This window comes from Stegostoma tigrinum, chromosome 16, assembly GCF_030684315.1.
Source record: "Stegostoma tigrinum isolate sSteTig4 chromosome 16, sSteTig4.hap1, whole genome shotgun sequence".
Lineage (NCBI taxonomy): Eukaryota > Metazoa > Chordata > Chondrichthyes > Orectolobiformes > Stegostomatidae > Stegostoma > Stegostoma tigrinum.
In genome coordinates this window covers 14979393-15005054 of record NC_081369.1, presented here as the reverse complement: position 1 = coordinate 15005054, position 25662 = coordinate 14979393, and the positions used below count along the sequence as shown (strand labels likewise).

Here is a 25662-nt window from a genome sequence, read left to right as displayed (position 1 = left end):
TCCTGCTCACTTTTACAGTCTGCAGATGCCTTCAGTCCTACACAGACACATCACATTGCCAACGCAAAGTTGATTCTTTACCCAAAGAGATAACTGAAAGCCTGTCAACAGCATTGCAGCTGACATTGCAAAGTTTCGTGACAGCATCTTGTCTCTTATTTTAGAAAAAAGACTGTACTTAATGCCACTTGGCTAACAGTGTATGGCAAACAGCAAGTCAGATCACCTGTTATGTCAGTCATCCCCATCTCAAAGTCACCTTGAATCTCACTTGATACAGAGTTCACTTCTATTGGATTCATATCTTCCGCCCGTCCTTTATAAGAAAAACTCTGAATCACTCATCCAGAAAACGTAATTATAATGAATGAAAATTTTATGTCTGGGAACAGAAATGTTGCATAAAGCGTTATTGATGAAGACAACTTTGTTTATTCAATGGTGATACAGAACAATTCTGGTACTAGAATTCTAGGAAACAGCTGCTTAGCAGCGCCATGGCTTCGGTGGTTAAAGTGCCCGTCCAGTAAACAGGAGACCCCGGGTTCAATTCCAGCAGTGCCTGTATCTTACTCTAAAAAAATTCCTTGTTTAAACTTCTATCTTTACACCATGTTATTGCAGAATGCTGGTGATGTGGAATGCAACAGCCATTTGAAATGTTATATCAAATGCCAGTCCTCTTAATTAGTGACATTATGGAAGAGAATTTTGGCACACATATTTACGAGTATTCCTGCAGAACACACTCTTCATTGTACTCAAAAAAGGTATATAATCTAGAAATGAGTGGTGCACCCGAACCAGGGCAAAAGAAAACTAATGTATTAATCATGATTAAATATCTGTTGATCTCAAGGTCCAAAGCTAAGACAGGACGAGCTGACAACATAAGCAAGAGGACCTTTGATAAAGGGACGTTTAAGGTAATTGACATTACTTAAATTGCACAAATGTTACCTGAGTTACATGAATACAGATGCAAAATTAAACAAAAAAGTTATAATTTCCTGATTTGTAGTGCAACACTCGGAAGAAATTTCTAAAGAAACTTGTAAGTTGACTGATTTGGTGTTAAACAGATTATAGACTTGAGTAGTACAGCAATTTGGTGCATTCCAGACTTGCCTGTGAAAAGAAATCAAACTACCCCGATGCCTACACATTCAAAGGAACAGAAGTAAAATTAGCTTCCAAGACTTCTACAGCGGCCACCCATTCAAAGGGCCAAAGGAAGTGACCATTGTTCCCTAGTTAAAGCTCAGTCAGGGACTTGTACAAGATCTGTTTTGTATTTGTTCATGCTGCAGCACATCTGAACTCAACATTTGGTATTAGCCTTATGATTTGATTTATGAGCATGCAGATGTTTGTGCATCACGATACTGAAATCTCTCTCCCCTACAGCCGTGGGTGTGCATTGTGTCTGTTCAGTTTTGCCATTGGCCCTCTCCATTGGTTGAACAGATTTATTCATAGAATGCTAATGACCGCCAGACCTGGGCTCATTCTCCCCAAAACATTTAGATCTGGCTGCAATCTATTCTCTTTCAGGATCCTGGAATGGGCACAAATCCACTGAATTATTTGGTACCACATTGTGATGGGTTTATGTTGACCTCTAACAAAGTAATTTAACAGCCCATATAAATACACTTGATTGGCACATTCTGCAGGTTTTGTGGAGTCTGTAGTGGACAGAGTTACACATCCTGATCTCGTGAGTATCACCTTTCAAGATCCGACCTGCGATTGTTAGCGTAGACTGAGTAAAAGGGGCCTCACAGTCAGCTGCAGGAAAGTGGGACTGTGTTAACAAAATGAGTCAGCAGGCTCTTCCTCAGGAAACTCCACCACAAACATCTGTTCTGATCAGATAACTGAGACAGCAAGCCAGCCAATGCAGGGATCCAGAATAAAGAAACTGAATTAAGGGATCCCCCTCAGAGTCTCTCAAAGTGTCTGTTCAGTGTTAGACACATTGAGGATTGGAATTTCTCAGAAACCGTTTCTTCCTTCCCCAGAAACTGTTTCTTCCTTGCCCTAATCAGTGGTTGAAATTTCCATTAGTTCCCTCTCAGATTCTTCTGAATACAACACTGTGCTTCAGCAACGCGTACTGCGCAGTCTGGCACTGCAGGTGATCTTAACCTCTCTAGAACTATGGTGGCAGCAAGGCGATCCCATAAATTATGCCAGCTTTTTCTGCATCAGCCTACATTTGATACTGCTCTTTCTCAAAGATCTGCCTCAAATATTCCTTCATTCTTCACACGCATGCACAAAAAGTGGTTGGACCATTTCACCCCAAACCTCTCGAAGCACTTCACGAGAGTTGCACATGTTTCACACTTGCTCTAACCCAACTCCCCACTCCATCTCTCTGTAAACCCCTACTTCAGACACCCCTCTCCGCTCAGATATTTGATCATTTCAATCCAAATCCCAATGTCTATCTTTATTAATTAACTAATGGGACATGAGTGTCACTGGCACACCATTTAATGTACAGCCCAAACTTCCTTCAAAGGTATTGATAGTGAGCAGACCTCTTCAAATGGCGAAAGTCTTTTAGGAGAACTTTCTTCAACTGTAATGTTAGGGAAGGAGTTCTGGGAATTTGGAATAGCGACAATACGTCTCCAAGCTGGAGTTCCCAAGCATTTGCTGCCTCACAGGCGCTGTCCAAGGATCTTTGGTGATTTTCTGCGGTGCACTTTGTAGATGACACACACTGCTGCTACCAAGCAGCAGAGGCAGAGGGAGTGAATGCCTAACGCGGTTGGGTGGATGGAGAACCAAATGGATTTAACTGGAGTGTTGTTGCAACTGCAGCCACCCAGGCATATGGGAAATATTCCATTACTCTCCTGACTTGTAAATGGTGGACAAGCTTCAGGGAGCCAGGAGGTGGGAGTTATTCGCTGCAGGATACCAAGCCTCCGACCTGCTCTTGTGGCCACTGCATTTGTGTAATGAAACAGTTTCTATTGTGGAGAAAGACATGGAGGCGAGAGAATTCAGGGAAATCAATACTATCGTTTTGAAAATAGTACATAATACAGAGCAGGAAGTGCTGGAGGTCCTAGGAAACAAGGGTGGATAAATTTCCAGGACTTGATCAAGTGTACCAGTGGAAAGATCTGTATCATCTATAACCACAGGGTGAGGTGCCGGAGGATTGGAGGGTGGTTAATGTTGTTGTGCCTTTATTTAAGGAAGGCTATAAAGGAAAAGCCTGAGAACCATATACTCAAATGTGAAATTGGCAGTGAATAAGTAGTTGGGAGGGTATTCGGAAAGATAGGATTTACATGCAGTTGGAGAGGCAAGGACTGATTAGGAATAATCAGCATGGTTTTGTGCAAGGGAAATCATGTCTCACAACCTTTGATGAGTTTTTTGACAAAGTAACCAAAAAGATTGATGAGGGCAGAGCGGTTGCTATGTTTATTTGGATTTTAGTAAAGCCTTTGATAAGGCTCTGCACGATAGACTAAGTAGTGAAGTTAGATGACATGGGATCCAGGAAGAGCTTGACAATTTGATACAAAACTGGCTTTACGGTGGGTGACAGAGGGGTTTTTGTTTTAACCAGACTGGAGGCCTGTGATCAGTGGGTTTCACAGGGATCAGTATGGGGTTCACTTATGTTTGACATTTATATAAATGATATGGATGAGAATTTGGAGGCATGATTAGTAAGTTTGTGGATGACACCAAAATTGGTATAGTGGGCAGTGAAAAAGGTTATAAAATTACAAAGAGAGCTTGATCATGTGGGTCAATGGGCTGAGAAGCGGCAGTGAGAGTTTAATTTGGATAAACGTGAGGTATTGCATTTCGGTAAAACAGACTAAAGCAGGACTTGTACAATTAATGGTACAGCCCAAGTAGTGTTGTAGAGCAGAGACACCTAGGGGTTCAGGTAAAAAATTCTTTGAAATTTGTGTCACAGGTAGACAGTAGTTAAGAAGGTTTTAGCAGAATTGCCTTCATTGCTCAGACCTTAGAGTACACGAGTTGGGAATGTAATGTTGAAGTTGTACAGAATGTTGGTGAGGCCTGTACTGGAGTACTGTGTGCAGTTCTGGCAGCCCTGTTATAGGAAGGATTATTATTAAACAGGAGAAGGTTCAGAAAAGATTTACCAGGGTATTGCTGGAAATGGAGTTATGAAAATGGGCTGGACAGACTGGGACTTCTTTCACAGGAGGTTGAGGGGTAACCTTAGAGGTTTGTAAAATCGAGGGACATAGATAAAGGTGGATAAGCACATATGTTTTCCCAACGGTAAGGAAGTTGAAAACCTGGGAGCATATATTTTAGGTTTGAGGAGAAAGGTTTAAAAAAGAACATGAGGGGTAACGTTCTTTTTGTTTTTACGCACAGAGTGGTTAACATGTGGAATGAACTGCCAGAGAAAGTGGTTGAAGTGGGTACAGTTACAGCATTTAAAAGACCTTTCAATAAGAACATGAACAGGAAAGGTTTGGAGGGATATGGGCCAAACACAGGCAGGTGGGACTAGTTTAGTTTGGAAACATGGTCGGCATGGACTAGTTGGACCAAAGGGATCTGTTTGCATGCTGCAAGGCTTTGTGACTCTCAGTCCTATTCAGTTTCTGGTTGTTACTGACTTTCAGGACATAGATGCTGGGATATTTGACGATAGAAATGCAAGTGAATATTAAGGGGTATTGATTATATCCTCTCATGTTACCTGTCGTTTAACAGTTCAAGTCTGATGCTGTCTGGGCCTTGCTACATGCAGGCACAGGCTGTCTCATTATCTGATGAATTACAAATGGAATTGAACAAAACAGTTATCAGTAAACTGCAAAATAACTGCCTACAGGCCTCTAAAGTACCAATGGAAACAACTTAGGCAGTTTGTTTCATTAAAAGGTGCTCTGAAGTTGAGATAACAAGGTTTAGAGCTGGATGAACACAGCAGGCCAAGCAGCATCAGAGGAGCAGGAAGGCTGACGTTTCGGGCCTAGACCCTTCTTCAGAAATCTTCAGTCAGCTTTCCTGCTCCTCTGATGCTGCTTGGCCTGCTGTGTTCATCCAGCTCTGCACCTTGTTATCTCAGATTCTTCAGCATCTGCAGTTCCTACTATCTCTGTCACTGAAGTTGCTGAAGTTGTTGTTTCTCAAACAGCAACGTGATACTCTGGCTCCTGGCCTACATTCAATGAACATACAGACTGCTGGCACTGTCTCATTTAAAAAAAAACAGCAGAGACGGGTAATCCAATCTAGGAACATCCACATGTAGGATTCACAACTGATCAAACAGGAAAGTTATTTTGTTCTTGTTAAAGCATTTCAACAACATGAACATTTGGATTTACCATACAAATAATGGCTGAAGATTTTGTACCTTTGTACCCAAAATGGCGCCAGGAATGCTGACTGTACACTTTTCACCGTACTCCTGTAACACCGTACTTGAGTACATGTGACAATAAAACCTAATTCTAATTACACTTTCCATAAACATGTTCCAGTGAAAACTATAGTTTGGCCTTTTCCCAGAAGAGGCATACTACAGAAGCACAAGACCAGTGATATGACAATCATCTTGAGTTTTACAAAGACTGTGTTGAGCAATAAACCCACCTCTGTAATATCTTTATACTGGCATCACCAACAAGGCTGTAATATTCTTCCTGTGCACAATTACAGTACTAACTTTGGCTAGAAAAGTCATTAAATAGTCAGGAGGTATGGGAGAATGGTATGCTATAAAGCCACTCCTCAGTCAGTTCAATTCAGTCATGGATATTGCAGCAAAAAACACAGGGTTAAGGAGCAACTTTTGTCTGCAGCAGAACCATCCTTCATTCTAGGATCTGTGAGCACAGAATTTTTCCACACGGCAATAAGAACTATTTTACAAAAATAACATGAATTGGCGATCGTTATTGAGGCTATGGACCTTCACTCAGTGAGGAACAGAAAGCTGATCATGTTATTCACTGGCACACTGCCATTGTGTTTTTCCAAATAAAAATACTTCAACAAACACAGGTGATTTTCTTTGGAGCTGCTTTCATATTTCCCAGAAGATAATGCTAGAACTGATCAATGAGCTACAGCCCAAGTAGTAAAATTTCAAAATGAAGATCAATATGCTAAGCACGTTCATTCCCTTCTATTACTGATTTCTCCCCTCTGGCTGTTTATTTCAGGTTGAATTTGAATCATACTCTGCAACCATATTTGTAATTTAGGGCTCAAACTCCAGCCCTGTAATATGACATCATTTACTATTCAAAATTTACAACAGCAGAGATCTATCTGATATGGAGATGGTACGCTCTATCTGTTGCTTACAAGTTTCACACCTTCAGCTACTTTGGTCTTTTAACCGTAGGGACTAAACAGCAAATGCTGCAGTATCTGGCAATATTGATCTCCCAATCTTGGGGACAGCTGGTGGCTCAGCTGGTTAGCACTGCTGCCTCACAGTGCCAGGAACCTGAATTCAATTCTACCCTTGGGCAACTTTGAAGTTTGCACAAATCTCCCTGTGTCTGCATGGGTTTCCTTCCAAAGGTGTGCAGGTTAGATTGACTGGCCATGGTGAATTGCCCATAGTGTTCAGGGATGTGTTGGCTAGATGGATTAGCCATGAGAAATGCAGGGTTACAGGGATAGGGTAGGGGACTGGGTCTGGTTGGGCTGCTTTGCAGAGGGTAGGTATGGACTTAATGGGCTGAATGGCCTGCTTCCACACTGTAGGGATTCTATGATGTTCTGATCACTTTCACATTGATGCCTGTAGAACACTGCCGCGCACAAACTGTTTGCCATGTTTCCTATGCAGAAAGAAGTGATTATAGAGGGTAATTTAAAGCAATGGAAGGGACTCATTTCCAAAGAGAAAAGCACACAGAAACAAATCCAACATGATTTGATCTGATCGGCATAAACTAACACTCTAACCAAGCATGGACCACAGCTGTAAGGAATTGAAGTTTAAAATAAACAGGATCGGGACAGAAATGTTTGTTAAATTATATAGGTTACTAATATCTTGAACACATGGCTACAACTTTCTAAAGACACAGTTGGGACAGTGAGTAAAGTCTGGAGTAGAAGACTGCAGTTTAGGCTAGCTCAGAAAAGTCACTGTAACCTAAAACCAATTTTGAAAATGACCATTTCCCAGGGTAGAACCACAGATAGCTTGCAGGGAAAGGGAAGAACAGAACCAAGCATTCTTCCTCAAAAAATTTGTGAACAAAATTCTGCGGCGAGATCCATTTTCTGTAGCTTTCATGAGCAGAATTTCACCTGAAACACACCTAAGAAGTTGCAGCTGAATCCACCCAAATATGGCCAACTTCACTTTGTTGGATTCAGGGAGACACTGAAGATGTCTGAAATCAATTAAGTTCTCTGGACACGGAATGGCAGTGCTGAAAAAGCAAAAAGCCCCGCCCATTTGGAATAGAAACAATAACTGTCCATTAAATTTAATCTGAAATAGTGGTGATGGTAAAAATTGCGTAACCTGTAACACTAAGAGATGCTGGTTGAGCATGAGATGGTGAGATGATAATGAGCAGTTCTGGGCACCAAGTAGTTTCCTACAGATGCTAGGCCACCTCACCAGCAGCATGACTGGAAAGGAAAGACCAACCTCTCCAATCAACCAACTCTCAAATCAAGAAAAGATCTTTCACACATTTGCACTAAAAGAATATACCACAAACACAGGAAACATCTCTGTCCACTAGCAATGAGCATGGGTTTCAGTACATCAGTCATTTTAATTCTGCACTCTGATCTCCTTATCCCCCACTTCCTAATGCTGGTCCAATGAAGCTGGAGCTTCAGCACCTTACCACCTCAATGGGCATTCTACAGCTTTCAAACTTAATGCAGAGTTCAACAATTTCCCATAATGTCAAACCACAGGTGTTACCAACAATTCTGCTAAACGTGTAGGACTTTGGTTCGGCCACATTTAGAGTACTGCGTACAGTTCTGGTCGCCACATTACCAAGAGGATGTGGATGCTTTGGAGTGGGTGCAGAGGAGGTTCACCAGAATGTTGCCTGGTATGGAGGGCGCTAGCTATGAAGAAAGGTTGAGTCGATTAGGATTATTTTTGTTAGAAAGACAGAGATCAAGGGGGGAACCTGATTGAGGTCTATAAAATCATGAGGGGTATAGACAAGGTGGATAGCAAGAAGCTTCCCCCCCGCGCCCCCAAGAGTGGGGGACTCAATTACTAGGGGTCATGAGTTCAAAGTGAGAGGAGGAAAGTTTAGGGTAGATATCCATGAAAAGTTCTTTACGCAGAGTGTGGTGGGTGCCTGGAACGCATTGCCAGCGGAGGTGGTAGACACAGACACGATAGTGTCTTTTAAGATGTATCTGGGCAGGCACATGGATGGGCAGGGAGCAAATGGACTCAGACCCTTAGAAAATAGATGACAGGTTAGACAGAGGGTCTTGATCGGTGCAGGCTTGGAGGGCCGAAGGGCCTATTCCTGTGCTGTAATTTTCTTTGTTCTTTGTTCTGTTGGTCCCACTTATACTTCTGAGACCCATCATTATTAGTCCCATTACCTTTTTGCCGTACACCATCATTTTATCACACCTGCAAACCAGGGCAGGACTTATACACTTCATGGTAGGGCCCTGAGGTGTGTTGATGAACAAAGAGACCTAGGGGCGCAGGGTGCATGGTTCCTTGAAAGTGGAGTCACAGGTAGACAGGGTGGTGAAAAAGGCATTTGGCATGCTTGCCTTCATTGGTCATTACATTGAGTATAGGAGGTGAGATGTCACGTTGTGGCTGTGCAGGACGTTGCTGAGGCCACTTTTAGAACACTGTGCATAATTCTGGTTGCCCTTCCCAGAGAATGATGCTGTTAAACTTGAGAGGGTGCAGAAATGACTTACAAAGGACGTTGCCAGTATTGGAGGATTTGGGTTATACTGAGAGGCTGAACAGGCTAGAGTTTTTTTTTGCCTGGAGCGTCAAAGGTTGAGGGGAAAACCTTATGGAGGTTTATAAAATCACGAGGGGCATGGGTGAATAGCCAAGCTCTTTCTCCTCAGGTGGAGGAGTCCAAAACTGGGGTATAAGTTTAAGGTGAAAAGGGAAAGATTTAAAGAGATGTAAGGGGCAACTTTTCATGCAGACAGAGGGCGTGTATGGGACAAGCTGCCAGAGATGGGTGGTGAAGATAGGTACAATTCCAATATTTAAAAAAGCACCCAGATGAGTACATGAATAGGAAAGGTTTAGAGGGACAGGAACCAAAATATGGCAAATGAAACTAGGTCAGATTGAGATGTCTGGTTGGTACGGACAAGTTGGGCCGAAGGGTCTGTTTCTGTAGCGTACAACTCAGTAACTCTGCCTTGTGCCCGGTCGTAAATTCTCACCCTGCCTGCCTGCCTCTGTATGTGTCCAAAGTGCTTACATCTCTAACAGTTTCCAACTTTGACCAAAGGTCGCTGATCAGAAAGGGTCACTTTGTTTCTCCCTGACCAGGTGGTGCATGACCTTTCACATACCTAATGTTGTCAATCCAGCAGTCAATGACCAGGGGTAGGAGCAGCTCCAGGTTCAACCACAGGGTGAAGTAATCCTCTGTTTTCTTGGTGCACACGTAGTGCACCACACGAGGTTTGTTCAGCTTCGCTTCCAGCTGGTTCCCCAGGTCACCTGGAACTGTCAATTCCAAAACAAATACAAAATTACAACTAGGAATCAAATCAGCACACACATCTGCAACACACAAACAGGGGAAAAAAAAAATCACAGCTCCCGACTGTGGGAGGCAGTAATAATACTGGCAATCCACTACCCCAGGCTAATAGTCTGAGGGCGCGAGTTCAAATTCTGCTATAGCGGATGGGGAGATTGGAATTCCATTTCTTTTTAAAATGTCTAGAACAAAGATCAATGGCAATTACATGCTTTCAGTTATTATAAAAACTCATCCAGTTCATTATTGCCCTCCAGGGAAAGAAATCAGCCAATTCTTACCTGGTCAGGCCCATACGTGACTCCAGACCCACAACAATGCGGTTATCTCTGTACTGCTGTCTGAGAAAATAGGGAGGGGCAATAAATGCTGGTCTAGCCAGTGGGGGCCATATCCTAAATCGGTGTGCGCGCGTTTACCTGTCTGCCTGCATGTGTGCACGTGCACCCGTGTGTGTGTATAAGCATGCGTCTGTGTGCGTGTGTATATGTCGGTGTCTCTCTACGGCCAAGACCCATCACTCCAAAGACAAGGTCACCTGAAGGGCTGACAGTACAAACTGGTTTGTGGTATTTGAATTCCATTGTTAAGTACAGTCGGTTCTGCTATAACCGATGTTCCGATAACGCGAATCGGCCATAACGCGATTGATGATCAGGAGAACGCTAATCCTAAAATGTGACTATGATGTGAATGCACCGGCACACGGAGGAGTACGCATTGACATCGCATGATCATTTTGCAGGTTACGTCCCAAACACACACAACGTTAGTGCCAAAAGATTCTCCGCACTGGCATCACGTTATTGTTTTGCAAACTTTGTCGTGAAGCACTTTGAGAGGAGGTACAGTGCTCCATGATTTTCAGGGATTTTTGCTCGCAAATTCTGACGTGTTACCCATAAAAATGCGAGGACAAAAAGTGACAAGAATGCTAGCAAGAAGCATCCTGGCGGTAAAATTGCAGGTGGTGAACATAGAAGTAAGGCTGTAACACTGGAACAGAAGCTAGATGTTGTAAAGCATTGAGCATAGTGAGAGAACATGTGATATAGTTCGTGTAACAGGAATAAAGGAGTATGCCTTATGCGCCATTAGATTAAAGCAAGCTGTATTGCTGGAACAAGTCTGAGTGCTAGCAAATCTGGGATGTCACAAGCCAAGGAACTGGAGGAGATGAAGCAGCTAAGTATGTGGATAGAAGATCAAATGAAAATGTAATCTGGGACAACCTTTCTCACCAGAACAGAGAAAGCCTTATCAATTTACGAAGATCCAACAGAAAAATAAGTGCCGAAAATCCTGCAGATATGCCTGCCTTTAGAACCACAGCATCCATGCAGCGACCGAGTGAACAGGCCCTTCGGCCCAACGAGTCCGCACTGACCCTCATAGCATCCCACCCAGACCCATCCCCCTAGAAGCCACCTAATCGACACGTCCCTGCACGCTCTGGGCAATTTAGCATGGCCAATCCACCTAGCCTGTAAATCTTTGGTGGAAGGAAACCGGAACACCTGGAGGAAACCCGGATATGATTCAACTTCCATTCAAACTATGCTATCCTTTGTGTTAGGCTATTAAATGATTTTTGAGCGATAATTTTGGTAGTCTGCCCCTAACCCCGCTTTTACCACTGGCCCTGTTGTTTTATGGCGAGATTTTCTATAATGTGATGTTGTGCAGGAATGCAACTATCATGTTATGGCAGAACCCCCTGTATTAAATTAGAAATTAAAAGCTCACATCACTAAGTAATCACAAAACTTTCAGATCTTTGTGAAGCCCAACCTTGTTTATTAGCACCCTTCCAGAAAGGCAAGCTGCCATGTGTGTTCAATCTGGTCTGTATGTGACTCTAATCGCTACACCGACGTAGCTGAATCTCAATCACCAAGTATTCAGTTGTGGCACTGAACAATGGGTGTCAATGATAACCATGTCCCAGAACATATTTAAAAAGCACTCTTGCCTACATTGCTTTACAATATTCATGACAGACAAATGTTAAAGATGTGCACCAGATGCGACATTTATACGTGGATATTAAAAGCAATGTCAGAAAGCATTACAGCATTGCAGTGGTGCCAGCTATGATTCACTGTGTCTATTACAGGAAAAACATGTCAGTAAATTAATGGACTTGGAGCACATGACAATCTTATGAGGAGGTTGGAGTCTACCCACATGCCAAGGACTGGCTAGAAGTCAAGGAAACAATTTTCTCAATCGAGATTTAAATAACACATTAATTACTCCTAAGGACAGACCCTGCATTAATAATAACACAAAACAAGTCAAAAATAAGGACTTCATACCAGAACGCACACCTCTCACCAGTTTAGCAGCTTCACCCTGGCTGGTAAAACACATTATTGTTTGATAATGCACAAATTCAACCAAAGTAAAGCACTGTCTAGGAGGAGTTAAGTGGACTGTTCGATATTTGCCAACATTTGATGGTGGATTTCCTAATGTATGACCGAGGTCGGGGGAGACAGTACATTTGCTATGTCAAGTTCAGTGACATGGAGCAGCACCAGATCAAGTGAAGGTGTTCACTCACAACGGGTTCAAATTTCATGTGGAATTCCCATGCTGCTCAAAAAAGTAGCCAAATTGCTGCTGTAACAGAGAAGCAGGTTACAGATTGAGAAAGAGTGGCTCCCGGTTACTCGGAGGTGAGTGTAAGACTGTTCAGGGGCTCTGCCTCCTGTATTCCTCCCTTTTATGACTGAAGCTGGTTCGGGCCATACCTGGCAGAAAGAAAGGTGGGTGTGGCTGTTGGCGGTCAATCTACTTGGGGGTTCCTCAGGGTACTGTCCTACGCGCAACTACCTTCAGCTGCTACAATGAAGTTTCCTCCTCAAAGTCAGAAGTGGGCATGTTCACTGATGATTGCATAACATTCAGCATTATTCGCAACTCCACAGACACTGATAGATTTGTCTCCATTTGCATCACGACCCGGACAATGTCAGGCTTGGTGTGAAAAGTGGCAAATAATGTTCAGAGGAGCAGGAAAGCTTGACATTTCGGGTCCAGATCCAGCTTCACACTGTTATCTCAGATTCTCCAGCATTGGCAGTTCTTACTATCTCTCAAATAATATTCATACCACATTTGCCAATTAATGACCATCTCCAACAAGCAAGAATCCAAACAGCTCCTCTAAAATGTTCCAAGGCATTACCTTCACTAAATCCTTTACGACTTCTTGGGGCTACCACCAGCCAGAGAATGAACTGAACCAGCCACATACGTATTGTAACAGCTAGAGTCAGAAGCTTGGAATTCCACAATGAGTAACTGCCTCCCCAGAAGCTGTTCATCACCTACAAGGCACAAGCCAGGAATGTGATGGCATATTCCCCCCACTTGTCTGGATGGGCACAGCTTCAACAACACAACACCATCCAGGGCAAAGTGGTTCACATGATGAAATTTCATCTATTATCTCCATGATTTATTCCCTTCATCATAATCACAGCAGTGTGCACTCTGGGGCAATCTACCAAAACACCTTGCAGCATCTCATCAATGCCCCCTCACTTGGAACTCCACAACCGTTCCTTCATTGTTGTAGAATGAAGGTCCTGGAACTTCCTCCCTAGCAGCACTGAGGATAACCTAGCATCCAGGGGTTCAGGAAGGCACCTCACCACCACTTTCCCCAGAGTAATTAGGTATGGGTAATAAATGTTGCCCTTACCGGCAACACACATCTCGTGAACAAACAACAACAAAATGTATCAGAGATAATGGGAACTGCAGATGCTGGAGATTCCAAGATAATAAAATGTGAGGCTGGATGAACACAGCAGGCCAAGCAGCATCTCAGGAGCACAAAAGCTGACGTTTCAGGCCTAGACCCTTCATCAGAGAGGGGGATGGGGGGAGGGAACTGGAATAAATAGGGAGAGAGGGGGAGGCGGACCGAAGATGGAGAGTAAAGAAGATAGGTGGAGAGAGTGTAGGTGGGGAGGTAGGGAGGGGATAGGTCAGTCCAGCGAAGACGGACAGGTCAAGGAGGTGGGATGAGGTTAGTAGGTAGCTGGGGGTGCGGCTTGGGGTGGGAGGAAGGGATGGGTGAGAGGAAGAACCGGTTAGGGAGGCAGAGACAGGTTGGACTGGTTTTGGGATGCAGTGGGTGGGGGGGGGGGAAGAGCTGGGCTGGTTGTGTGGTGCAGTGGGGGGAGGGGATGAACTGGGCTGGTTTAGGGATGCAGTAGGGGAAGGGGAGATTTTGAAACTGGTGAAGTCCACATTGATACCATATGGCTGCAGGGTTCCCAGGCGGAATATGAGTTGCTGTTCCTGTAACCTTCGGGTGGCATCATTGTGGCAGTGCAGGAGGCCCATGATGGACATGTCATCAAGAGAATGGGAGGGGGAGTGGAAATGGTTTGCGACTGGGAGGTGCAGTTGTTTGTTGCGAACTGAGCGGAGGTGTTCTGCAAAGCGGTCCCCAAGCCTCCGCTTGGTTTCCCCAATGTAGAGGAAGCCGCACCGGGTACAGTGGATGCAGTATACCACATTGGCAGATGTGCAGGTGAACCTCTGCTTAATGTGGAATGTCATCTTGGGGCCTGGGATGGGGGTGAGGGAGGAGGTGTGGGGACAAGTGTAGCATTTCCTGCGGTTGCAGGGGAAGGTGCCGGGTGTGGTGGGGTTGGAGGGCAATGTGGAGCGAACAAGGGAGTCACGGAGAGAGTGGTCTCTCCGGAAAGCTGATAGGGGAGGGGATGGAAAAATGTCTTGGGTGGTGGGGTCGGATTGTAAATGGCGGAAGTGTCGGAGGATAATGCGTTGTATCCGGAGGTTGGTAGGGTGGTGTGTGAGAACGAGGGGGATCCTCTTGGGGCGGTTGTGGCGGGGGCGGGGTGTGAGGGATGTGTCGCGGGAAATGCGGGAGACGCGGTCAAGGGCGTTCTCGATCACCGTGGGGGGAAAGTTGCGGCCCTTAAAGAACTTGGACATCTGGGATGTGCGGAATGGAATGTCTTATCGTGGGAGCAGATGCGGCGGAGGCGGAGGAATTGGGAATAGGAGATGGAATTTTTGCAGGAGGGTGGGTGGGAGGAGGTGTATTCTAGGTAGCTGTGGGAGTCGGTGGGCTTGAAATGGACATCAGTTACAAGCTGGTTGCCTGAGATGGAGACTGAGAGGTCCAGGAAGGTGAGGGATGTGCTGGAGATGGCCCAGGTGAACTGAAGGTTGGGGTGGAAGGTGTTGGTGAAGTGGATGAACTGTTCGAGCTCCTCTGGGGAGCAAGAGGCGGCGCCGATACAGTCAATGTACCGGAGGAAGAGGTGGGGTTTGGGGCCTGTGTAGGTGCGGAAGAGGGACTGTTCCACGTAACCTACAAAGAGGCAGGCATAGCTGGGGCCCATGCGGGTGCCCATGGCCACCCCCTTAGTCTGTAGGAAGTGGGAGGAGTCAAAAGAGAAGTTGTTGAGTGTGAGGACGAGTTCAGCTAGGCGGATGAGAGTGTCGGTGGAGGGGGACTGGTCGGGCCTGCGGGACAGGAAGAAGCGGAGGGCCTTGAGGCCATCTCCATGCGGAATGCAGGTGTACAGGGACTGGACGTCCATGGTGAATATGAGGTGTTGGGGGCCAGGGAATTGGAAGTCCTGGAGGAGGTGGAGGGTGTGGGTGGTGTCACGGACATAGGTGGGGAGTTCCTGGACCAAAGGGGAGAAAATGGAGTCCAGATAGGTGGAGATGAGTTCGGTGGGGCAGGAGCAGGCTGAGACGATGGGTCGACCAGGGCAGGCAGGTTTGTGGATTTTGGGAAGGAGATAGAAACGGGCCTTGCGGGGTTGGGGAACAATGAGGTTGGAGGCTGTGGGTGGGAGGTCCCCTGAGGTGATGAGGTCGTGAATGGTGTTGGAGATGATGGTTTGGTGCTCGGGTGTGGGGTCATGATCGAGGAGGCGGTAGGAGGTGGTGTCGGAGAGTTGGCGTCTGGCCTCGGCGATGTAGAGGTCAGTGCGCCATACTACCACTGCGCCACCCTTGTCTGCGGGTTTGATGGTGAGGTTGGGGTTGGAGCGGAGGGAGCGGAGGACTGCCCGTTCTGCGGGGGAGAGGTTGGAGTGGGTGAGAGGGGTGGAGAGGTTGAGGCGGTTAATGTCTCGACGGCAGTTGGAGATGAAGAGGTCGAGGGAGGGTAGGAGGCCTGGGGGTGGTGTCCAGGAGGAGGACTTGTGTTGGAAGCGGGTGAAGGGGTCAGTGGAAGGAGGGTTGGGTTCCCGGTTGAAGAAGTAGGCATGGAGGCGAAGACGGCGGAAAAACTGCTCTATGTCCGACCGTGACTGGTATTCGTTGATGTGTGGTTGTAGGGGGACAAAGGTGAGCCCCTTGCTAAGGACTGACCGTTCGTCCTCAGTCAGTGGGAGGTCTGGGGGGGATGGTGAAGATGCAACAAAATGTACTGGGATGATAATCACTTCAACTGACCAAATTGTTTAGGGCACTTACTCTGTCTTTTGAATGCAGCTTTTCTGCACCTCATTGAATCACAGGCAATAACGTCCAGTTCCTACAGAACACATTGCTAGAAGTTGAGGGTTTCAACAATTCCTTTTAAATTTCTTAGTATTCTCAGTGCTAAATCAAAATAAAACAGAAAACTTTAATTTTGGTCAGCTAAGAATGGAATAAAACAGAAAACGTTACGCTTCTTCAACTGACCACTTGGTCCTGTCCTATTCTTCATTTCGGAGTTTCTTTTGGCAACGTCCTGGAAAAACACTTCAGGTTCCATATTTACACAGACAACACCTGGCTGTACCCCAGCTTTCAAGCTCAGATATACACATCATCACAAACAGCAGCTATTTCCATTCTTGTGACACTCCCACTTCTACCAGTGCAGGAACCTGCATGCTATTGGAATTCTTATCCGTGTCTTTGATACTGCTGGACTAGACTACTCAAACTCACTCCTGATCAGTCACTCCTCTTACATTTTGTGAGCTTATTCAAACTGTGCTATCTGTATCCTGACAGGTGCCAAATGCCATCTGGCCAACATTTTCCCCCTACCACCCAGCGGTCACTGACCTCCACCAATTTCTACATAAGCAATGCCTCAACTCTAAAGTTCTCATCCTTGTTCTCAACTGTCTCTGTAACCATCTCTTATGTTCTTCCTGGATATTTGCATGTTCTCCTATTCTTATGCTTTGCACAATTCTGATTATAATTGCACCATCACTGGTGGCTGTGTTTTCAACAGCTGAGAACTTATCAACCCTGGAACTCCCTTCCTCAAACTTCTACACCTCTCTTTCCTTCTTTAAATTGCTACTTAACATTTACCAATTTGGTTACATTTTTGATCACCTGCATGGATGTATTCTCACGTAGCTTAGTGTCGTGTTTTGTTTGAGAATATTCCTGTGAAGGTCCTTAGCATCTTGAATGTAGTAAAATGTTCGATGCCAGTGTAAGAAGTCGTTGTTGTTGCTTGAATCTGATCAGAAGGCAGGCCGTCTCTATAATTTGGCTTTCAGAAACACGTAGCATTAAAAATCAATGGCACATCTCCTGCATGAAACCTGACTATAGTTTCCCCAAATGCAATGGTATCGTCAGTGGACTAGTAATCTGGACCCCAGGCAAATGTTCCAGGGACATGGATTCAAATCTCACCATGGCAGACAGCGACATGTGAATTGACTAAAATCTGGGTTTAAAAGCCAGTCAAATAGAGACCATTTCACGATTGTTGTAAAAATCCATTTGCTTCACTGGTATCCTTTAGTAGTGGGAAATTGCCTCCTTCCCTAGTCTGTCCTGACAGTCCAGACCCAAAGGAACGTGGTTTGCCCTCAACTGCACAAACGATTTGGAGTGCAAGACCAGCATGGCCAGGCACTTATGGACTGTGGTGTTGAACGGTTAACAGTGTTTCTTTGTTTTTTTACCTTTTAGTAAGCAGGACTACAACGTTTAACTTCTTAAACTTAGTTTTCTTGACTTTTCTGCCTTGTACCAGCATTCTGTACCTAGGTAGGTTTGTACCTAAGACAGTGCTGTAAGTGGCAATTTGTAAACTTTTCAGTACACTCATGTGAGTATGTCACAATAAATCTAATTCAAATCAATTCAAAACCAGCCACTTTGTTAAAGATGAATGGACAACAAATGCCCGACCAGCCAGTGATACCCACATCCCAAATAAAAAATAAAGAAAATTGTTGCAATGGATTTTAAAAGTTTTTCCGTCGTGAAACCATCTCAGATATCATTATGGCTCAAATCCCTTATTGCTTTGAATCCTGTTGCATGATAAATTCTATCGCCACACCTTCTACTAATTCCCTAAATTCCTGCATATCAGTTTGGGTATTAACCTCACAACTATGTAAAGAAACTAAGTGTTGTTTTGTACGCCAAGCATCACATGGGCATAATTAAACAAAATCACACAGCCTCATTTATTTGCAGAGATCTTAAAAACAGTGAACCATCTACCAAGATAGCAGGAACTGCTGATGCTGGAGAATCTGAGATAACATGGTGTAAAGCTGGATGGACACAGCAGGCCAAGCAGCAGAGGAGCAGGAAAGCTGACATTTCGGGACAAGACCCTTCGCTTGGCGTGCTGGGTTTATGCAGCTCTACAGCTTGTTATCTCAACCATCTACCAATCTTTCTTTCCTTATCTGGCTGACTAAAACCAAGCCTGTTAACTGCCTTAAATCATTTCTTCTAAACTTTAATCTCCAATCTTTCATTTCTATTGTAGGTGTGCTGCACTCAGAAACCTTCCTTTTTTTTAAAGCAAGAGTTACAATAGTCACATGCATTAGAGGGCTGGCTAACTGCTCCAAGGTTAAGAGTCTCCTTGAACACATTCTAATCAGTACAATATACAAAAGGGAGTGCTACCATCATGTTACGTTTAGTGAGAGAGATCAAAGCAAGAAGACATGCCTTAGATTCACATTGCACAGGAGTAATGCTATCTCTTGGCCCAAAGGAGATTTTCTTTTATAGTCAAACTGTGGAGAGCTGGCATCTCTTCCTGTATCTGTGCTCAGTATGGGTCAGTGCACTGAAATGGTTGAGAAAGCTGGGGATATTGTAAGACCGAGATATACGTTAATAACAGGCCAATTTGCCAACCACCATCTTTGGTTTCTTAGCAAGATGAAACACATTTTCCTGGGGTTGCACAAAGCTTAATCTTCAATGATTGGAACTGCTCCATCTTTTAGACAAATGGGTATAGGATTTGGTCCAGCCAAGTTGTATGTGCTGAAACTGAACTGGCCACATAACTGCTGTGGCTACAAGAGCTGGACAGAGGCTGATCTTGCAGCATTTAAAGACCAGAAGACATAGGAGCAGAATTAGGCCATTTAGCTCATGAAGCCTGCTCCACAATTTGATCATGGCTGATATGTTTCCTTAACCCCATTCACCTGCCTTCTCCCTGTAACCTTTGATCTGTTTACTAATACGCTCAGATACTTGACTTCCACAGCCTTTTGTGGCAGTGTGTCCCACTGATTCACCATTTCTGGCTGAAGAAATTCCTTCTCATTCTCAGTTCTAAATGGCAGTTCCTTCACTCTGTGCCCTCAGGTCCTAGTCTCTCCAACTTGTGGTAACATCTTCTCCATATCCACTCCATCTAGGTCTCTCAGTAGTCTGAGAAGTTTCAACCAGATCCCCCCCCCTCCTTCTAAACACAGAGTACAGATCCCAGAGCCCTCAGCCACTCTTCACATCACAAGCCCTTCATCCCCAGGTCCATTCTTGTAACCCTCCTGTAGGCCCCCTACAAACTGGCACATCCTTCCTCAGATACGGGGTCCAAAAACTGCTCACAATGTTCCAAATGCAATCTGACCAGAGCTTCATATAGTACCTCATCTTCTCACTCCCCAAAAGCCGTCCACCATCTACAAAGGCACAAGTCAGGAGTGTGATGGAAAACTCTCCACTTGCCTGGACGGGTGCAGTTCCAACAACACAAGATTGACACCATCCAGAACAAAGCAGTCTGCTTGATTGACATCACATCCAATCATTCCACCACTGATGCTCAGTAGCTACAGTATATGCCATCTACAAGATGCACTGTAGAAATTCACCAATTCTCCTTAGACTGCGCCTTCTAAACCCATGACCACGACCGGCTAAAAGATGAGGGCAGCAGATAGATTGGAACATCACCACCTGCAAAATTCCCTCCATCGCACACCATCCTGACCTGTAAATATAATCGCCGTTCCTTCACTGTTGCCGGATCAAAATCCTGGATCTCTCTCAATAATAGTATTTTGAGCTTACCAACACCTAATGGACTTCAGCCATTCAAGAAGGCACCATTTTCTTTTCAAAGGCGAGGCAATAAATACTGGCCAGTAGCATCCATATCCCATGAGTGAATTTTAACAAAGATAGAATGCGGTAGCTTCATGCCATAAACTGATGACTTAAGATAATGTGACAGCAAGCTATTATGAAGTCTAGTTCTTACAGTGAGGTAAGTTGGCTAATGCAATATCAGTAATGCAACCAAACAACTGTAATAAATTACTCAACGACACAGTACACATTGGAGAGAGCACGAAGCCTTCAAGTTGATGACAGATTCTTTCTTATGCTTATCCGGGTACTTGCACAACTGATTAAACAATACAATGAACGAGCGAATAGAAAGAAATCTACTCCTTTAAACAGGTTGACCACACCACGTGCCAAGTATTTAACAGTGGAAGAACACATTTACACAGCGCAAGGTCTAATGGGCATTTAAAAAGTATTCAACTTCCAGGCAGTTCACATTGCATGTTCTGACCCATTCCTAAGTTTTCTGTTCACAATACACAATCGTTCATCTCAGCAAACTAGGTCTAAAAAACCTTAGGTCTGTTCAGAATCGGGTACCTTCAGTGAGATGGTGGCAAAGTGCTGCTAATGGCTTCACTGCTCTGGACTAAGGAAGGGCTAGTGACAATTGGTCAGCTAACTTAGTTGATGTCTATTGCTGCACCAGTTGCAAGTTCCACATCAATGTTGACCTATTGATGGTAGGTGCAGGATTGTCTGCAAAGGGCCTATGGTTCATCGATTGAAACACTTGCATGAGAGAGCACACTGAGCGAAGTAGTTGTGATGCTACTGGCCAGAAAAATGCAATGATGATAAGCAAGTGTATTAATACATGTACATCTATGAGCATCAGTAAAACTGTATTGAATCAGCATCAATAAAGGTCTCAGTCTCGCTTTTCATTATTATTGGCATTTGAACAATAGCAATGCAACTCTTCAGATAATACATCTTCGAGCAAACTTTCAAACTGTGTCTCTTGTTATTAAATATACTGTCCTCAGCTTAAGAGGTATAAATAAAAGCAAGATCATGTCAATTTCAACACCTGTGACACACAAAAAATGCTCCATTCGAAGAAAGGGTTGATTTTTAACTTCAACTTCAGCTTTTCAATTTTAGTTCAGTTCCACTTGCCTTACAGCACAAGGTCTTACAGGACTAACTCGGGGATGGCACCACCCATGCGCAAACTTCACAGCCCAATGTCAACACAAAACCATTTCCTTCACAGTTCATGCTAATTTTCAGCTAAAGGTTTCCTAACACCTTCTGAATCTTTTCTCAATTTGATTTTCTAACATATTAGTTGTTTACAATAGATATATAGCTGCTGCTGCTGTGACTCCATTCTCCTCTAATAGAAACATGGATCTAAATTCCCTGCCAATTTACTCTCCTCTGAGTGACATGGCAATATGAGCAGCTTGTTTCTCTGTCTATTTAGTAACAGTCAGTCATGTAACTGAAGTGTGGAACACGTTCACTGTTAAACTCCAGCTTGTCCCACAGTATGAAATGAAAAAACAGATTTATAAGTGCGTGCGAGTAAAAAGGAAGCTGCAAAAGGAATTTCTTTCCTTCTCAGACTGGAAGGATTTCAGCCCTCCACATCCCATTTATCATTTATTACATTCCAAGTCACAAATCTTCCAAACATGGAACTATTCACTGGCGCTGGATCTCTGTAATTCCCACCTTGCTAGTGATGTTGATGTAAGCTGATTTTTAGAACGAAGCGATTCTCACATGACAAGATTGAACCTACAATCATTGGAGATTAGAAGAAAGTGAGGTGGTCTTTTTGGAGAGAAAAGGAAAGATTGAAGGGGTTTGTTGGGGTAGATGTTGAGAGAATACTTTGCTCTGTGGCAAAGTCCAGGATAAAGGTCTCCCAATATAAGACGGCAAAGAAAAGGAAGTTCTTTTGCTCAGGGAGGTGCTAACGTTTGGAATTATTTTCCTCAGAGACCAATGGAGGCTGGGTCATTGAATGTATTTCAGGCCGATTTGAAAGGGATTTCCCCCCCCCCACCGCCACCTCGAGGTATCAAGGATTACTGAGGGGCAGAAAGCAAAGCGATGTTCAGTTCTCAGTCAGATCAGACATGATTTTAGTGAATGGATAAACTGTGTTTGATGGACCAAATGACCCACTCTTGTTATTTGCGGGGTCTTATAGTCTTCACCACATGGAATGCAACGGTTCCAAAAGGCATTGCAACATTTTCAAGGGAAGTTGGGAAGGAGCTGGCTTTGCCAGTGATGCAACCATTCCATAAAAAAAGGGAAACAAAAAGAAAATAAACAGGCTGCTCCCATTCCCAGCTAGAGTTTTGAACCTGACAGACTAACACCACTTGATCTACCAGATTGTACCTGGGCTACAGAGTCTGAGCTATGAGAAAAGATTGCATTATTACATCCATTGAAAAACACTTGCATTTTGCCAAGTTTGCTGGTCGATGCTACAAATTTAATTTAGAGGGTGGCCAGTTTAAGTAGGCAAGTTCATCAGCACAATTTGGAAGGATCAAATCTCTGACCTGCTGCTGTAACAAAGTTCCACAGAACTGCAGACCTCTAGAACATGACTGCGTTAACCAGGAGTGGGGTGGGAATGGATCAAGACTGGTGTCACATTGAGGTTTTAAGTGTGGCTTCTTTAGTGCACGTCAGGACATACTCAAAGTTCTTTAATTGACGTCATGAACTTGCAAGTAGAAACAATGATTCAGATTTGCCTTATACAGGGTTTTAGGTGCTCCAAGCTGGAACTTATCAATGTGTTTTTAACCTATATGCGTACACCATTACAGGAAACCCCACGTACAGGAAGGAAGGCTGTCCAGCTTGGTTACTGACTAAGCTATGTGCTTTCACTCAGGCTTACCAGTGTCCAATCCACGAATGCACATGCTGGGCATCACTCCTGATCCCACAGTGAACCCATTAGCTCTGGGATTTCAGCAGATCCACTGCATGCTGGGCCCAGTCTTCCCTCTGGCTGCTTCACATTCAAGCAAAAATAGCGTGCATTTATAAAACACCTTTCACAAACACAGACAGTCCCAGTGCGCTTAAGCCCACTTAGTACTTTTGAAGCATGCTGTGATGTAGAAATATTTCAGATTGCGGAATGCTCTAGATCTTGCTGCCTATCCTGGAGCCCAGGATTTCACAGCTGTTTTAGCTACTGGACAGCTGATCTTTGCGGAATAGTGAAGACTAAGATGCAGACACATTGCTTTAGTACTCATTGCTGATGGTGACTATTTAACAGGAAATGGCCTTATTGTGACCCCAATTCCCTGCTTCACGTTGTGGCTCCCTAGTCTAAGATGTTATCTATAGATAGTGTTTTGGGTGGCTCTCTCTTGATGCCAAGAGAACGAAGCATCATTTTAAACTATTCTGGCAATATGCTGTGTGCACGCACATTTCCTGCAACATACCAACTGAAAAGAGGCTAATTTGAGAAAGTATTTATGAATTGAACAAACGTACGGGGCTAAATTTTTATTCTAGTTCAGACCTGTCCCTCAGCAATGATTACCCATTTAAGCTTGGAGTATTCTCAATATATTCAATAGAGAAGGGTGAGAACAAAATTATCGAAAAAGAAATGAAGAGAGGCAGACAGAGGTATAAACTGGGGTGGGGGAGGGGGCGGAATCTGCATGCCCACTGGAGGAAAGATGACGGAGAAGATAAAGACAATAAGCAGGGGGCTGTGTGAAATGGGGAGTTAAGCAGGGATAGAGTTCCAGAAATATTCTTTACTTTAGTCTGACAATGACACCAAAGGCAGCGAAACACTTTTGGTTAAAAAAAATTCATTTAGCTGGGATCAAAACCCAGTTTCTTGAAGTCAACAGTTCAAACAGGGACAGGTTTAAAAAGTCTGAATGTCAACGCTCAGATACTTCCTCCTATTTCCACCTGAACTACGATGCCACCACTGACCATCGAACTGTCGTTTCCAGGACTGGCACTAGCCCCGTCTCTACTGGAAATCCCCCCTCTGCATCTTCCCACCTCATTAGTTCCACAATCCTATCACACCCTTCTACTTCCTTCCCAAAATTCACAAAACAGGACTGCACTGATAAACTTCTTCAGAGAGAAGGGTGCAGACCTGAAACATCAGCCTTCCTGCTCCTCTGATGCTGCCTGGCCTGCTGTGTTCATCCAGCTCTACACCTTGTTATTTCAGACTCCAGCGTCAGCAGTTCCTACTATTTCGGCACTGCTAAACCTGCTTGTATCTACCCCGCTGAATTTACTTCTTCCTTCCTTGACTATTTTTGTTCCCCTCATTCAATTGCTTGCCACTTGTAAAGTGATCAGAAGAATCATAAATGATGTTTCTTGCTCATGATTATTGAGAATTCTTGAGTAGTAAGGGGATCAAGAGTTACATAGAGAAAGCAGGAAAATAGGGTTGAGAAATATCAACAAAACATATGACATGATCAAATGGTGAAGCAGACTTGATGGGCCAAATGATCTAATTCTATTTCTATATCTTACAGTCTAAACATATCAGTTGCACAACTTCCAGTTTCCTCCCCCTCAACAGTTCAATCCTTCAGCAGGATGGTCTGAATATTTGTCATTTCTTCTTTGAAAAGGAGGCCCGAACAGTCCCCATCCAGCACCCATCTGTGTCTGACTAAGCTTGTTCTTATTTTGAACAAACTCTCCTCTAATGTATTTCACTTTCTCCCAGTACAAAGTGGGACTGACTACCCACACAGGTCGCAGTTTGTCTCTTGCAGGGGTAGATGGAAGATTCCATGTTCCAGTCCTAAATGTGGCCCATCCTACAACACTCTGTTACATCAATTACACCAATGATGCTGCTTCTTGCTCTCGCCCAGAATTGGAAAAGTTTTGCTTCCAATTTACATCTTTCTCTCACCTTCACCCAGAAATCTGACTCTTCCTTTCTTTGACTTAAATTTCATTTCTGGGGATAGGCTGTCCATTAGTACCAACAACAACCTCACGAGCTCTCACAGTTACTTTGACCAGATTTTCTCTCACTCTACTTCCTGCAGGGCTCCATACCATTCTCTCAGTTCCTCCACCTCTGTGGCAACTGTTCCATTGATGAGGAAATCTAACACATGTTCTTTTTCCTCAGTTAAGGATTTCCCCTTATCCGCCTGCATCTCCAGGGTTGACACAGCCTCCGGTATGATTCACTTCTCATTTTTCTGCCCTCAACCCTTCCTCTCTATCTCAAACCAGTGACATTGTGCTCCCTATCCTCATTACCCACCCAGTCAACCTTTGCATTCAAAAGATCATCCTCCGACATTTCCATCATCTCCAGCAGGAGACACAACCAAACACACCACCTCCTTGCCTTCCCATGACAGTCTCATCCACTATCCAATCTTCTGTCACTCTCAATGAATTTTCACCCCATCCTGGCACCTTTCCATGCAATCACAATCTGTTCGCTTCCTCCTACCTCACTGTCCAAGATCCCAAACACACCTTCCAGGTGAAGCAGTGATTTACTTGCAAATCTAGTCTACAGCACTCAGTGCTCAAA

The 25662-nt window shown here is 44.3% G+C and overlaps 1 protein-coding gene across 1 annotated transcript in view; it reads right to left on the bottom strand.

The window, feature by feature from the left end:
• pla2g15 (phospholipase A2, group XV) overlaps positions 1 to 25662 on the bottom strand; it is a 45715-nt gene that overhangs the window by 15990 nt on the left and 4063 nt on the right. The window contains 1 exon segment of the mRNA XM_048547000.2: positions 9547 to 9703. Within this exon segment, the coding sequence (XP_048402957.2) occupies positions 9547 to 9703 (157 nt within the window).